This window comes from Pelobates fuscus, chromosome 1, assembly GCF_036172605.1.
Source record: "Pelobates fuscus isolate aPelFus1 chromosome 1, aPelFus1.pri, whole genome shotgun sequence".
Taxonomy (NCBI): domain Eukaryota; kingdom Metazoa; phylum Chordata; class Amphibia; order Anura; family Pelobatidae; genus Pelobates; species Pelobates fuscus.
In genome coordinates, this window is record NC_086317.1 from 394,102,980 (window position 1) to 394,117,222 (window position 14,243).

General features: G+C 38.9%; 1 protein-coding gene across 3 annotated transcripts in view; it reads right to left on the minus strand.

The window, feature by feature from the left end:
• Positions 1–14,243, minus strand: part of STAT6 (signal transducer and activator of transcription 6) — a 230,140-nt gene that overhangs the window by 68,414 nt on the left and 147,483 nt on the right. For all 3 annotated transcript variants that reach the window (XM_063427273.1, XM_063427268.1, XM_063427260.1), the window contains 2 exons: positions 12,269–12,361; positions 2,332–2,538 (listed from right to left, as the gene is read on the minus strand). In XM_063427273.1, coding sequence (XP_063283343.1) covers positions 2,332–2,538; positions 12,269–12,361 — 300 coding nt within the window. The remainder of the gene's footprint in view (positions 1–2,331; positions 2,539–12,268; positions 12,362–14,243) is intronic.

The window sequence follows — 14,243 nt, forward strand, 5'->3', positions numbered from 1 at the left end:
TGGTATATGGTACCAGTCAGGCTGGCTCTCATATATAAGACCACACCACCTAACTGCTGGAGATGCGATGCCCCCAGGGGAGATATGTTACACATTTTTTGGACATGCCCTGCAGTGACCGACTTTTGGAAACAAATAGGGAAAGCCATCAAACTGATTACACCTCACAGACTCCCATTCACACCAGAATGCTTCCTCCTCCACCTGTCTCCAGAATTGTTAAATGACAAAACTAAACATGTCCTCCTGCACATTTTAACCGCAGCTAAAACCAGCATAGCATGCCACTGGAAGAAAAGGAGCGCCCCAACACCGCTAGAGGTATGGGGTAGACTAGACAATATCGCTATGTACGAACGCATGGCATACAAACTGCAGGGTCGTGCCGAATCCTACTCCACACACTGGGAAAATTGGCACACGGCACGCAAGGAAATATTGAAATAGTGAAAACTCACACCACTATCATTTAACACACTTCATGACTTCAAAGCCAACGCCCCACAGGCTAGCACCTGGGAATTTACAAATTTACAAATTTACAAATTTACGCATTTAAGGTATACCGCATAGCTCAGACAAGTAACACAAATTGAACACTACATGGAACTAGTACAAGACTCTCGTATCGTAATGTATAAACACTGGTTACTAAGTTACCCCCTTGTTTACTTTATCTAACACCACTCCCCCCCCCTATACCCCACCCTATGAATATGCATATAATCTGGCGAACACACACAGTCCACAGGGCGGACATTAGTCAGCACTATATGCAAGTATAGGCACAAAAACTACAGAAGGAAAACAACTTGGAGAATGGTACTTAATAGACGATGTGTAATATGTATGCATTCTGTATGTATTTTGCATGTACCACCTGAATGAATCAACACCTGTCGTCTCCTTTGTTTAATTCAGATCAATGTTTAATATGTACTGTGAAATGAGATAATACGACTTTGCATATTCATGTCCCCATCCCCTTTCTTCATTCTGTACCCCCTTACATTTGAATGCAACAAAATTTCAATAAAAACGAAACATTGAAAAAAAAAAAAAAAAAAGACAACCCACAGCAGCTTTAAAAAAAAAAATACAAAAAAAAAAATGCTTAGAAAGAGCTTTAAATTTGGAATTGTGGATTGCTGTCAAAGGCATTTCAAATTCTATGCTAGAACAGGCAAGTTGGAGGCTCAGTTTAAGATTTTTCCTAGATTGGCTGTTTTGACCTAAAATTTGCAATTGTCTTGTCAATTCTCTGCATTTTTATTATCTAGTGAAAAAACTCACACCTTATCTAGGCCTGAGTCTGTCTGCCTTATCATTCTTTTGGTTGTGTGTCTCAGAATGTTTTTCAGATTATCTTTGTTGCTAGCTGTAGCGGTCTGTCTCAGTCTATTTCCCATTTTATTTCTACAAAAACACCAAAATCAAAAATCTTAATTTAACCACTCTGATGCTCTACTAAGAAGCATCTATATGGATGTGTATATCTTCCTTACAAATGAAGGAGCCTACACTTAATCTGACTCAGAACCTCCTAAAAGGTATGCAACAACATCCATGTCAGCATTAAGCATGTACTTAATATTGGACTTGGAGATTTGTTTTGTTACATGTTACAGTTTGTACGAATTTTGCCCGATAGGTTGATCATACAAATTCTTAATTTCAGAGCCATCATATACACGAATCACAAAGCAATGGACAAGCATATTCGTTTTGATTTAAAATTTGTAATTCCACTAATTGATGCTGATTGATGGGAAAAAAGGTGATTTGTGGATAGAGGACAGCCACTACATGTTGATTTTTTTTTTCTGAGACCACGTGATCAATGAGCAATACAGGGAAAACCAGGAGGATCATTAAAAAAATAATTATATTTATATATTTAGCAAATATATAAATATAGATGTTTTTTACGTCTCTTCCTCTTCCTCTCGATTGGTTAGTTTTCTCACTTGATTTGTGGACCAAATGGTGGGAAAATATGGCTATGAATGTACAGATATATATGTACATAATATTTATATTACATATATATTTCGCAGTACACGGATTGGCCAATTTTTGCGTTTTTTACATTTATCTATCAGATAAGCTTTTCCAAATCTTTTTTCCTGTAATATTTTTCCAGACAAAGTGGTTTGGCAAAGAGTATTTTTGTTCACAGTGCACAAGTCTAAAAGGCTATAGATTTTGAAAACGACTTTGATGCACTTGATTGTTCTCTAGATTATATACTTTTTTTCATGCAAACAAAATAAATGAATAGCAATCTAATAAAAGAGACCATAATATTTTGTGAGAAATTAAGTGCATTACCTTGTTAAATTGAGTCCAGGACACAGTGCGCTCTTTGAAATCATCTTCATTCAAGCTATTTTCATTGAAAATCTTTTGAGCAAGAAACACAAAATGTTCTTTAAGCAGTTCCTGCTTGGTCCCCACTTCGGATACAAACTTTAGGTTCAGTGTTTGACACATCTTGGACCAGGGAACCCTCTCTTCCACAAAGAATGGACGGCGCTCCTACAGATGATCAGTAAAGTAACAAACAAGAAAAAGCAATTGATACTTTAAGGACCAAGGTAATAAACAACACAGGACCAGAAATAATAGTTGCTGCAGTCTGGCATACCTAGCTGCAATCTCTATATGGTCTGGGCAGTAATCATTAATGATATCTGTTGTTTGCATATACACTGATCAGCCACAACATAAAAACACTTTCCTAATATCCCCTCATACAGCCAACATAGCTTTCATGTGTTGAGGCAAATTAACATCCATATACATACCAGAACCAAGTTTCCCAGCAGAACATTGCACAGAGCATAACAAAGCCTCCACTTGCCTGCCTTCTTTCCTTACTGCACTCTGCTACCATATCTTCCCCAGGTAAATGATGCAAATGCATCCGCACCTGACCATCCACCTGATCTAAAAGAATACGGTGGTGGACAGGTACCACCGTGGGCACACTGTGTATTCTGACACCTTTCTATCATGACCAGTGTCACGCCACGAGTGCATTGTTCATTGTTGCACAATAGAATATTGACATTTAATGTAATTTGCAAGGTCAGTTGACAGTAAGGATAATGTAAATGGTATAGGGATGTGAAAGGGGGCAGATGGTTTACCATATGGAGTGATCCTTTGATGAATCAAAGGCTCTGCAAGGTGTGAGAAGTCACACATAAGTGGCCTGGAAGTCTGGTTTAAATATAAACTAACTCTCTAAATTGCCATATGTCTAGATTGCCTCTTAGATAAGGGGTCCTTTGATATGTTAATGACCATGAGCCTTGTGTTCCAGTATGATATCCAAAATAAACATGAATATTTACCCACAGATGAATAATTAAGACTCATTTTTAATATATTCAGACTGGGACAAGCACAATTTTCTAATCAAGCCCAAACATGATTTGCATACTGAACCATAGGGTAAGGGATTGTGATGTCTGCTATATTGGGTCACAAGTAAGGAGTATGACATATCTATGGAATGGAAAAATGGTAAATTCATATTTCTGTGGCAAGTACAGAAGAGGAGATAGAACTAAATGTTTCCATTTGGATTGATGCTGGTCTGGAACACAAGGAGATGGCCACTTATTGTTTCATAGGTCCGCCTTATCTCCACATCTAGGCCAGGCTTGGTAATCCACAGGGTATATATCTAATGATTCTGAAATGTGTTTGGACTTGCTTGGGGGCTAGAATCTAATTCTGAGTGAGTCACCATCTATGTAACCAGAGAAGTTTTACTTTGAAATGCTGAGTAAGTGATTAGGACTTCTGTTATTTTATCCATTTTGTTTTTATCTGTTGTTGGTGTAACTAATTTGATTGTCATCTATATTTTTGTATACACTGTGACAATTTTTTGCTCATAATAAATATTCCTTTATTAAGTTCTGCCTTTGTCTGGTAAAGAATCACGTTTCCTGAAGAGATTAATTAGTATTTTGCAATTACATAGATATTGTGATATTTGGTGGGTGTTTATTAAGTTACCTGGGGAAACAAGGCACCCAATTTATAAATTGTCTTGGTGGTGGCAGCGTTGAAATATTAATATTTATATTGATAAATTGAGATAGGAGAGTGCAAACGTAATAAATGAATAATATAAAGTAAAATAAATCAATAAGATATTCCAGCAGCTAAACACAACATAAAATTATATTATTATGGTAAAGTGTTGGTGGTGTTAAGTTGGATTTTATCATTATTTCCGGTCTAGTGCAGACAAATAGTGAACTTTAACCCTTTCACCACCATAACTATGTCACGCACACTCTTGAAGTAGAGTGTGTTCGTGACAACCAGCATTAAGTTTTTTTCGGATCAGTGGGCTAGCCTCACAAAAGTCCCAAAATTGGTGGAGGTAGATATTTGGAAGACTGAGTTAAAAGTTGCCAACATCATTATTTGTGGACTTTACAAACCATTATGTAAAATGATAAATTGCATAAAAGGAAAACTATAGTGCAGTAAAACAAAGCTTTTTCCTGGCACTATAGTTCCTTATCTGGTGGCCCCCACCCATGGAGCAGAAGGGGTTACAAATTTAAAAAATGTCCCTTGGTGCTGTCTTGAGTTCAGCCTTCAATCCTCCCCCGCTGGATGACGTCGACTTAATACACATGCTTAGCGATTGCTGCACTCGCATTAGGGATTCATCCATAGGAAAGCATATAAAATGCTTTCCTATGAGGTTTTGGGTGACGCTGGTCGTCCTCATGCATACTGTGAGGACATCCAGCATCAATTAGGGAGACCAAAAGTCGCCCACGACCCGGAATCCCTCAGGTGGTGTTAACTCTAGCAGGTAATTATTGTAGTTTCTTAAAAACTGCAATAATTACCCTTGCAGGGTTAAGTGACCTGGGACTATGCACCCAGACCACTTCAATGAGCTGAAGGGGTTTGGGTGCCTATCGTGTCCCTTCAACTGAACACACTAAGCATCATAACCAAAACAGCCCACTGTGGTGGTTATGGTGCCAGGAGAGCCCTGATGTTCCCTCACTGTAAGTGTGATAGAGGCTACAGGATGCCCCAGAAACATCTGGAACGTATGTGGTTAAATTTCATTACAAACACTCAGGACCAGGGCGCATGTGTAGAAATGCTAGGAATGCTTAATAGTAAATGCTTTTGGAGATAAGTATGGGCTTGCTGATATGTTATTTATCGCTGCAGGGTGGGTGTAACCCTTGCATTTCCTCTGTACATATGAACTGCATCATCTGTCATATATAAGCACTGTTAACGGGACAGAGGGCTCTCTCTCCTTTTTGCAGACATGATTTGTCTGTGCTGATGAGACCGTAGCTGGACTATGAATAACTATTTGATTGATTTTCCTATGGCCTGTGTCCATAGTGAGTCTGTGTAACCTTATACCAAGAGCAACTGCAACATAAGTAGTGAAACCATTAAAGAATTGTTTGACTTCCTAACACTGGCGTACATACCGCGGTCGCACGGGTCGCCGCTGCGACTGTGCCCGTCACTCTAGGGGGCCCAGCAAACCCTTCGGACTCCTGCAACCGGGTACCTGCCATCATCTTTTGCTGCCCCGACCCGCGCGGCAAACCACCGGGGCCACCGTCCAAGGGGTCCATCGGGTGGCCCATGCTGTCAGGGCCACCCAAGGGAGATGGATTGTCAGGGGGCTCAGTCAGCGCTGGGCGCTTTAACAGCATGACCGGGCCCCCTGTGATGAGATCACAAGCTGTGAGGAAGTCACTCCTCCCAGCTATTACTGAGAGCCTGCGTGGCAGGAAGAACAGGGAGTCAGAGTGTGAACTCTGACTCCCATCAACCTGAGCCACCACTGGACCCCAGGGAAAGTCACCCTCCTGCATCTAAAAGGTAGGAAACAGGAGCGTGACAAATATTATGTGTGTGTGTGTTTGTTTGTATGTATGCGTCTGTCTGTTTGTATGTATGTCTTTGTATGTATGTGTGTCTGTCTGCATGTGTGTCTGTCTGTTTTTATGTTTGTATGTGTCTTGTGTGTCTGTATATGTGCCTGTCTGTCTGTCTGTATGTATGTTTGTCTTGTCTGAATGTCTTTGTATGTATGTTTGCCGTGTGTGTGACTGTCTGTTTTTATGTACGTATGTGTCTTTGTATGTATGTATGTGTGTGTGTGTGTGTCTGTTTGTATGTATGTGTGTGTGGGTGTCTGTATGTGTGTATATGTCTGTATGTATGTGTGTGTCTGTATGTGTCTGTCTGTCTGTTTGTATGTATGTGTCTTTGTATGTATGTATGTGTGTGTGTCTCTGTATGTATGTATGTATGTATGTATGTGTGTGTGTCTGTCGGGGGGGGGGAGTTAGAGGGGGTAGGGGCCCATGGATCAGTTTTGCACCGGGGCCCCATGGGTTATGTGTACACCACTGCTTCCTAATATGAGGTCCACTTGGTGATGCTCCCTGCCTCTACTACTTCTGTCAGAAAGCCAGTAGTTGTTGCTTAGAATCTTGTGTTAACATTACTGAACCACACCATGCAATGAAAGCTTTTAGTCAATTAACTACACTCTGAAACTCAGACAGAGCTTCTGTTGGAAATAGTGGAGGCGTAGAGTGGCACCTGGTGCACCCTAGAAAAGAAGTAAAAATGTTCTAATATTGCCGACTTACAATGAGAAGGCGCCAGGGTAGTATTTTTAATGAGAAGACGCTGTAGTGGTTAGAGAGCTTGGAATGTTCCTTTAACAAGCTTGATGAATTTACATTTACTTCATGAATTAAAAAAAATAATTACAGGAACTGTCACATTTTTTACATCTCATACAACCAGTCTGTCTTGTATCTCTAGATACTAGTCATTTTATTTTTGTCAGCTTGAAAGTAATTAGATGGTTTTTTGAATAGGAATGTGCATTGTTTTGCATTTACAGTGTTTAAACAAAAAAGATATGATGGGTTTGAGTTATAAAAAGTAGAGTGGCCATTTTCAAGCCAAATCTTTGTATAGTGTTGGGTAGTGTATTTTTCTTGCTTGAACCTATCCCACTAGTTTTGTCCTGTGTTTTTTTTCATTCTGATAGTGGCGCTGTTGATATATAAAAAAAAAAAATAACAAAAAAACAAGAGCACAAATATGTATATTTTCCACAAATGTTTCTGTCATTGTCCGAGTGGTGAATTTTTTTGTCTTCCTTTTTTCATAGTAATATAACTTATTTGCCTTACTTTGTGAATATAATCATCAGGCAAAAGGAGCAAAATATCCAAAAAAGGAACAAAAAGTGTAAAAATTATGGATTATTTTATCATATTACATAAAAAAAGTATAAAAAAAAGTCTCCAATATGTACAGAAAGTTTAGGTGTTTTTAATATTTCGAAAAAGGTTTTTTCCTTTTTTTTTTTTACATTCTTTATTTTTGTAGTGCAAATAAGAGAACAACATGCCTGGGGTAAATTCTATCTAGACTAGAGAGGAACGATAGCAAAAGGCACAGTGGCAAGACTTGACAGTTGTTTATTCCCCCTAGGAGGCCCTCCTCTTGGATATTACCAGACACTCTTTGGTTAAATTATAGTGCCAGGACAATCAGTTTCATGTATATGAGTTGACTAGTCAGGGCAAAGGTTTAACTAATAAACTAAATAATGAGCTGGATTACTAAATGAAATAATAAGTTATTGGGTGAAGAAAGAGTCAACAGTCCCGAGTCCCACCATGCAGCCTCGCTCAGCCTGCGCCCTCCGTGGGCAGGGTACAGTCCAGTGGTAAGGCAATGTGTTGCTGCTGCCGCGTGTGTTGCGATTGCCAGCAGTGAGTGGGCCAATCAAGTCCCATTCTGTCCCTCAGGCTGTGGGTGAGTAGATGGTGGTCTTTCTGCCAGTGTCCTCTGGGGCTTTCTGCGTCTGTTATGAGTGTAGCCCTGTCCTGCTGTGTGTCTGCGGGCTGGGTGTTTCATGGTTCGGGGTTGCTGGGCAGGAGGCTCCTTATGGTGGGTGAGGGGAGGGTGCCATTTTGTTCCGGGCGTCGGCTCCCTGGGTCTTTGTGCGGGCCAACAACTTCGGGTTGGTCGCTGGTGATAGGTACTGTGGTGCCGCCGCTTATTTGGCGTTTCCCCTCCTCCGTCTCTATCTGCATCAGCTATGTTGCACATGACCTCCGCCATCTTAGGTTTGGGCCCTGAGCCTGTGTGATGGCCGGGCGTCGTTGCCGGATCTCCGCTGCCACGCTGTGAGTGCGGCTATGGGGCGAGGACTGGGATCACCCCTCCGGTCCAGAGGGGGGAGGTAACAGGGCCGGGTCCGCGGTGAGACGAAGTGCCATTCCAGCTCCGTTAGGCAGGATAGTGGGGTGGCGGCCGTCCACCCCACTCACCGCCGGCTAAGTTCCTGCTGTGAATCGCGGAGATCTTACCTCCGAGGGACTGAAACTACAGGAGCCAGCCTCTCCTCGGATCCGGTAGCCTTTGTGCGTCGTGGGTCACAGTGGTAGGTATCTATGATCGCTGTAAAGCTTATATTTCTAGCTTAATTGTTTGTATTTTGCAGGAGCCGAGCTCTCCTGCGACCGTCCATCTTGGCGGCCTGGCCCGGCCCCCCTCGAAAAAGGTTTTTACTTCCCAAGAGATTTCTCTTTTAAGTAAAGGTTTAAAATGTTCCTAATGAACCACCTAGTTTATTTGAATTATTTGTAGACACCCAGAAGTTCATAAGAAAAATTAGTATTAAAATATATTTTTTATTAAAAAAGAAACTGAAGGTTTTTACTGATAATACATATAATGCTATTATGACTAAATAACCTAATAGGTTTAAACCCAAATCTAAGTTCTGCCCAAACGAAAAAGGTAGCCAAATTGAAACATTTAATAAAATGATAAGAGATTTTGAGAAATTGGGTAAGTAAATTAAAAAGGATAGGTGTGTAACAATCTAACACAGAACTAAAGTAATATATTAAGAACCCTTAAGGAAAGGAAAGATTTAATCATTAAGAGTGCTGATAAATGGGGTGGCATAGTAGTTATGTCCACAGAAGACTATCTAACAGAGTCTTATAGACTATTGGGGGATAGTCAGACTTATGCCAGATTAAAAAGTGACCCCAATTTAAAAATTCATTTGGAATTGAGACAACTATTAAATGATGCTAGGAAGGAAGGGATAATCAATAAATCTACTTTTTCGTTCCTCTATGTAGAGTTTCCGAAAATGCCAAATTTTTATTTTCTTCTGAAAATTCACAAGTGTAAAGAAAAACCACCTGGCAGGCCAATTATTAGTGGCATAGATTCCCTTACATCAAAACTATAGATTTTTTTTACAGAAATATGCTCAAAATGCCTTATCATATATAAAAGACACAAAGCACCTAATCCATGATCTTGATTCAATAGAGTGGCAAGATGATTTTATATGGGCCACTCTCGACGTAACATCCCTGTATACCATTATCGACCACGATATTGGTTTAGAGGCAGTAAGAAGTAATCTAACTAACGATGAAGCAATGGAATCGAACTTTAATGTCTTTTTAATTAAATCTATTAATTTTATTTTAACCCACAATTTTTTCAATTTTAATGAAGAGATTTTTCCTTTAGATAAAGGGCACAGCCATGGGCACCAAGTTTGCACCAAGTTATGCTAATATCTACCTGGATTGCTGGGAGAAAATGTCAATTTGGACTGGTAATCCATTTGGTGCAAACTTGGTGCTCTGGAGACGCTACATAGACAATATTTTGATCATTTGGCGTGGCTCTATGGACAGTCTTAATAGCTTTATTACCTTTGTTAATCAGAACTCTATGTCACTAGTCATTACCCCCAAAATTGGTCCAACATAAATTGACTTTTTTGTATTTAACCATTTATATAGAAATCAAGTAATCAAGACAAAAAACTTTTTTTTAAATCAATTGATTCTAATAATTTTATTGATATTAAAAGTGGACATTATCCAGGCTGGCTCAAAGAGGTTCCAAAGAGCCAATTTATTGGAATCCGTAGGAACTGTAGTGACCGTACGTCATTTTATGAACAGGCAAATGTTTAATTAAAAAGAACGCTTTTTGGGGGGCGGGGCCTAACCATCATGGCGACAAGACGTGTCTCTCAGGAGCTCCCGCTCAACTAAGCCGAAACAAGCGACTTAAGGCAGTATCTATCAGTGTCCGTTTCATAATTCTGAATTCTACCCAAGGCACCAAAACAAAAAAATGGCTAGATGCTCGATTGGAAAAAAAAAATCTGATTGATGGCTAGGAGACAGTCATTAAATGTTGACTTTATTCAAAGATCAATTAAATAGTGAGCAATAGAGGTAAATATATGAGAAACAATAAATCAAATCTATATTTATCTGTGATAGACTTAATAAATATATAAGTATAGCTTTTTTTTTTACTCCTCCACCTATTTTCACTCGGTTGATTACTTTTCCTTACTTGATCTGTGAACTACATGGTGGGAAAATAAATATATTTTCTCGGTTCTGAAATTCTGCGGATGTTGCAAACCAACATTAAACCGAAATTGCGGTGTCCCCAAAAAATGATAGTTTAGGGAAAAATGGTTCGGGTGATCTGCATTTTTTGCTGTGCACAAGTGACTGAGGGGTTATTCAATAAAGACCTTATTGTAGTGGACTAAAAACCAATGAATGCGAAATTCATTTTAAAAATTGCCAAGAAGTGACTGTATCTGGGTTCAGTAGGCAGGTATTGTAGTATAAGGCAATCCAGGGAATCCCTGATTTTGGTGCTTGTGCCGCAGGGCCAGGTTCCTGTTCAGCAGAACCCACAATAAGATCAGCGATAGTGTCTCATGGTGGTTTATTGTGCCATGAAATTTGAACAAAGCAATGTTTCAACACTAATTTTTTTTTTTTTCAAGAGAGACATTTAGTATCAAAATGCTGCCTTGCTCACGTTTCATGGAACAATGAACCACCATCAGCTCGAGTGCTGCAGATTATTTGTACGTAATCTTTTTTTGCATTTTAGGCATTTAACTTTACTATGGTTTAGTTTAAGTTAATAAACCTCTTTGCAAACATGTTTTATCTTGAGGCAAGCTGTATTTGCTCAAATAGGCACACATAGCTTTTAAGATTAAACTGTTATTTCAATATCACTGTTTGTACACAGGATCATTAAAATAAATACTCCAAGCACTATAACAACTACAGCATGCTGTAGTGATTATGGTGTTATGAGTGCCCTTGCACTGCCACCCCCATGTAAGTAATCAGAAAGCACAGCAGATAAGAAACCAGTGTAAACAAGTACTGAACTAGATTGAGGGGATTAGTTCAAGTCTACTGCCCTCGAGCTACAAAGTATACATAACAGGTTTTACATCAATGTGATCATAGCGTGTTGCAAAGCATAGTGCCAAAATAGCACATTTGGGATACATATCCAGTTCAGCTAGCCTAGCCAGCAGCTCCTCACTGTAATCAAAAATGAACAACTGGGCAGCTAAGAAAGGCATCCCTTCCCATAGACATAAGTCCTGGAAAATATGATACATGGGCTTTTTATTTACTTATAAAAAAGGGAGCTGCTGTTTTCTCATGTTTTCTGTTTTTTTTTTCCCCACAGTGATTTGTAACGTCAAAGAGATTCCTTATCTCTTTGACGTGTATATGGTTCCTGGAGTCCCCTGACTTCGGGTCACAGCTCTGTGTTAATCAATTTTTTAACAATTTAACATTGAATGCATGTCACTGGGCAATGACAGCTCTTTCTACTTCTAAGGATAATGCTTCCTCATTATTCTGGGTAGTGGTGGGCAGCAGTGGGTAGTGGTGGGCATTAACAGACCATGCTCAACCTGTCTCAGGCACCCATCGCTTGTATGAGTTGGTATGGCCAAAGCCAAATGTAACTAAACCTTAGCTATATCTCCAGTGGAGACTAGCCTGGGGTACCCGGTGACCCTCATTGCTAGGGTTCTTCGCTAGAGTGAGCGTTGCTGGCAATTGAAAAAAATTAAAAGTGAATTTCATATTTAAAGTGAAAACAGCCAAACTAAAAAACAGATTATTTTTTTTCCTAGTTTGGCTATTTTAGTTTACATTTAGAATTTTACTTTATATTCACTTTAAATTCCTGACAATTTTCTCTCAGTGATTCAGTATTAAACTGTCTGACAACGGTGAGCTGTCACCAGGAGACTCTGGGCACATAACCACTTCAAATAAGTGAAGGGGCTATGGTCCTTAGAATGTATCTTTAAAAACTATATTTTACTTACCATTTCTGCAAAGGCATTGTCCCACAGTATTGTTGCTTTAGCATTGTTGTCTTGATTTCCATGAACTATTACCACTACAGGCAATGATAAAGCCTAGAAGAAGAATGAGAAAAGAGGGTCATATATACACAATGATTACATTTTCCAGTACACCAGTGTACAGTCTGCCAATCTAACACAATGAGATCTATGCCAACATGTAATGGATTTAATGGATCAGTACAAACTATTTGCCATAGTAACTATGCCGCATCCTGTTGTGTATTTTGGATTTGTGCTGCCCTAGGCATGATGGAACTCTGGCACCCCGTAAATTAAATTTACTCCGCCCCTTACTGTCAAGAGCACACCTCTTTCTGTTAAAGACTAACACACACTTTGACTCACACACACACAGACAAACCCACTCACTGACAGTCCCACACTCACTGATTTGACACAATCTGACAGACACACACACTCACTCCCAGACGCACGGATACACACATACACTGACAGATACACTCACTAACATATACACACACACCCACTGACAGGCACACACACTCACCCACCCACACAGACACACAACCACATGCACTGACAGACATACACACTGACAGACATACACACATTCACTGACAGACTGTTATACGTACCCGTTCCGGAGCTCCCAGATCCGGAGGCGGGTCATTACCTGCACGCTCTGCGTGCGCATCAATTTGTATGGAGTCAAAAACTAACGCAAATTTTGGCCAGTGTTTGTGACTAAGTGACTACTAAAAAAGACTGGACATACCCCATTTGCAAAACCTCAGGTTGTCTACTTTTGCAAATGGTATGTCATCATGGTGGTAATTCTCATTCCTGGGCTACCATACGGTCTTGAAGGCAACATAACCAATCTGGCGAATTTCAATGTGAAAAAACTGAAACACAAGTCTTATATTTGACTCTATAACTTTTGAAAACACCATAAAACATGTACATGAGGGGTACTGTTATACTCAGGAGATTGCGCTGAACACAAATACAAAACCGTAAAACGTATCAGAAGAATTATATTGTTAGTGTAAGTTTACACAAAACCGTAAAACGTATCAGAAGAATTATATTGTTAGTGTAAGTGCCGTTTGTGTGTAAAAAAAATGCAAAAAATGTCATTTAAACTGATAATATCATCGTTGTTATACATATTACGGTTTTGAAACACTAATATTTGTGTTTAGCGAAGTCTCCTGAGCAAAACAGTACAGGTTTTATGGTGTCATGGAGAGTTTCAGGGTTAAATATAGTGCTAGCAAATTAATTTCTCTGGACTTTCTGCCTGGGTTATCAGGCAGGTCCCGCAAATTGTAATTAATAAAATGACTTACTTATGTAAAAATATTACATAAATATATATGTAGAATTAAAATATATATATATTATAATTACATATGTGTATATAATATATATTTTTAATATTATTTTTCTTTATATATAGGTGTATGTATATATATATATATATATATATATATATATATTAATATCAAAATACAGTTAGAATGAAATTACACATATATTTTTAAATAATTTTTTATTTTTCATTTTTAACGTATTTATATATTTTATATTATATATATATATAAAAAATTATATATAGATTTAATTAATATCATTCTATGTGTATTTTGATATTATATATATTAATATTAAAATACACTTAGACAGTGTATGTATGTACGTGTAAGTGTGTGTGTGTGTGTGTGTAGATCATATATATTATATAAATATATATGTTCTAAGTATATATTGTTTTATTTTAAACTGTTTTAACTTTATTTCATTTTATTTCAGGCTGCAGGGGACTACCTGTCATTCCAGGCACTCCCCCTGCTGGCACTGCTATGGACCGCTATTCCGGCCATGTGATCGTGAAGTCCTTGCAAGGCAGCAGGGGTACTCCCTGGGATGTCAGGTAAGTCCCCCCATCGCGATCGGCGGCGTGGGATCG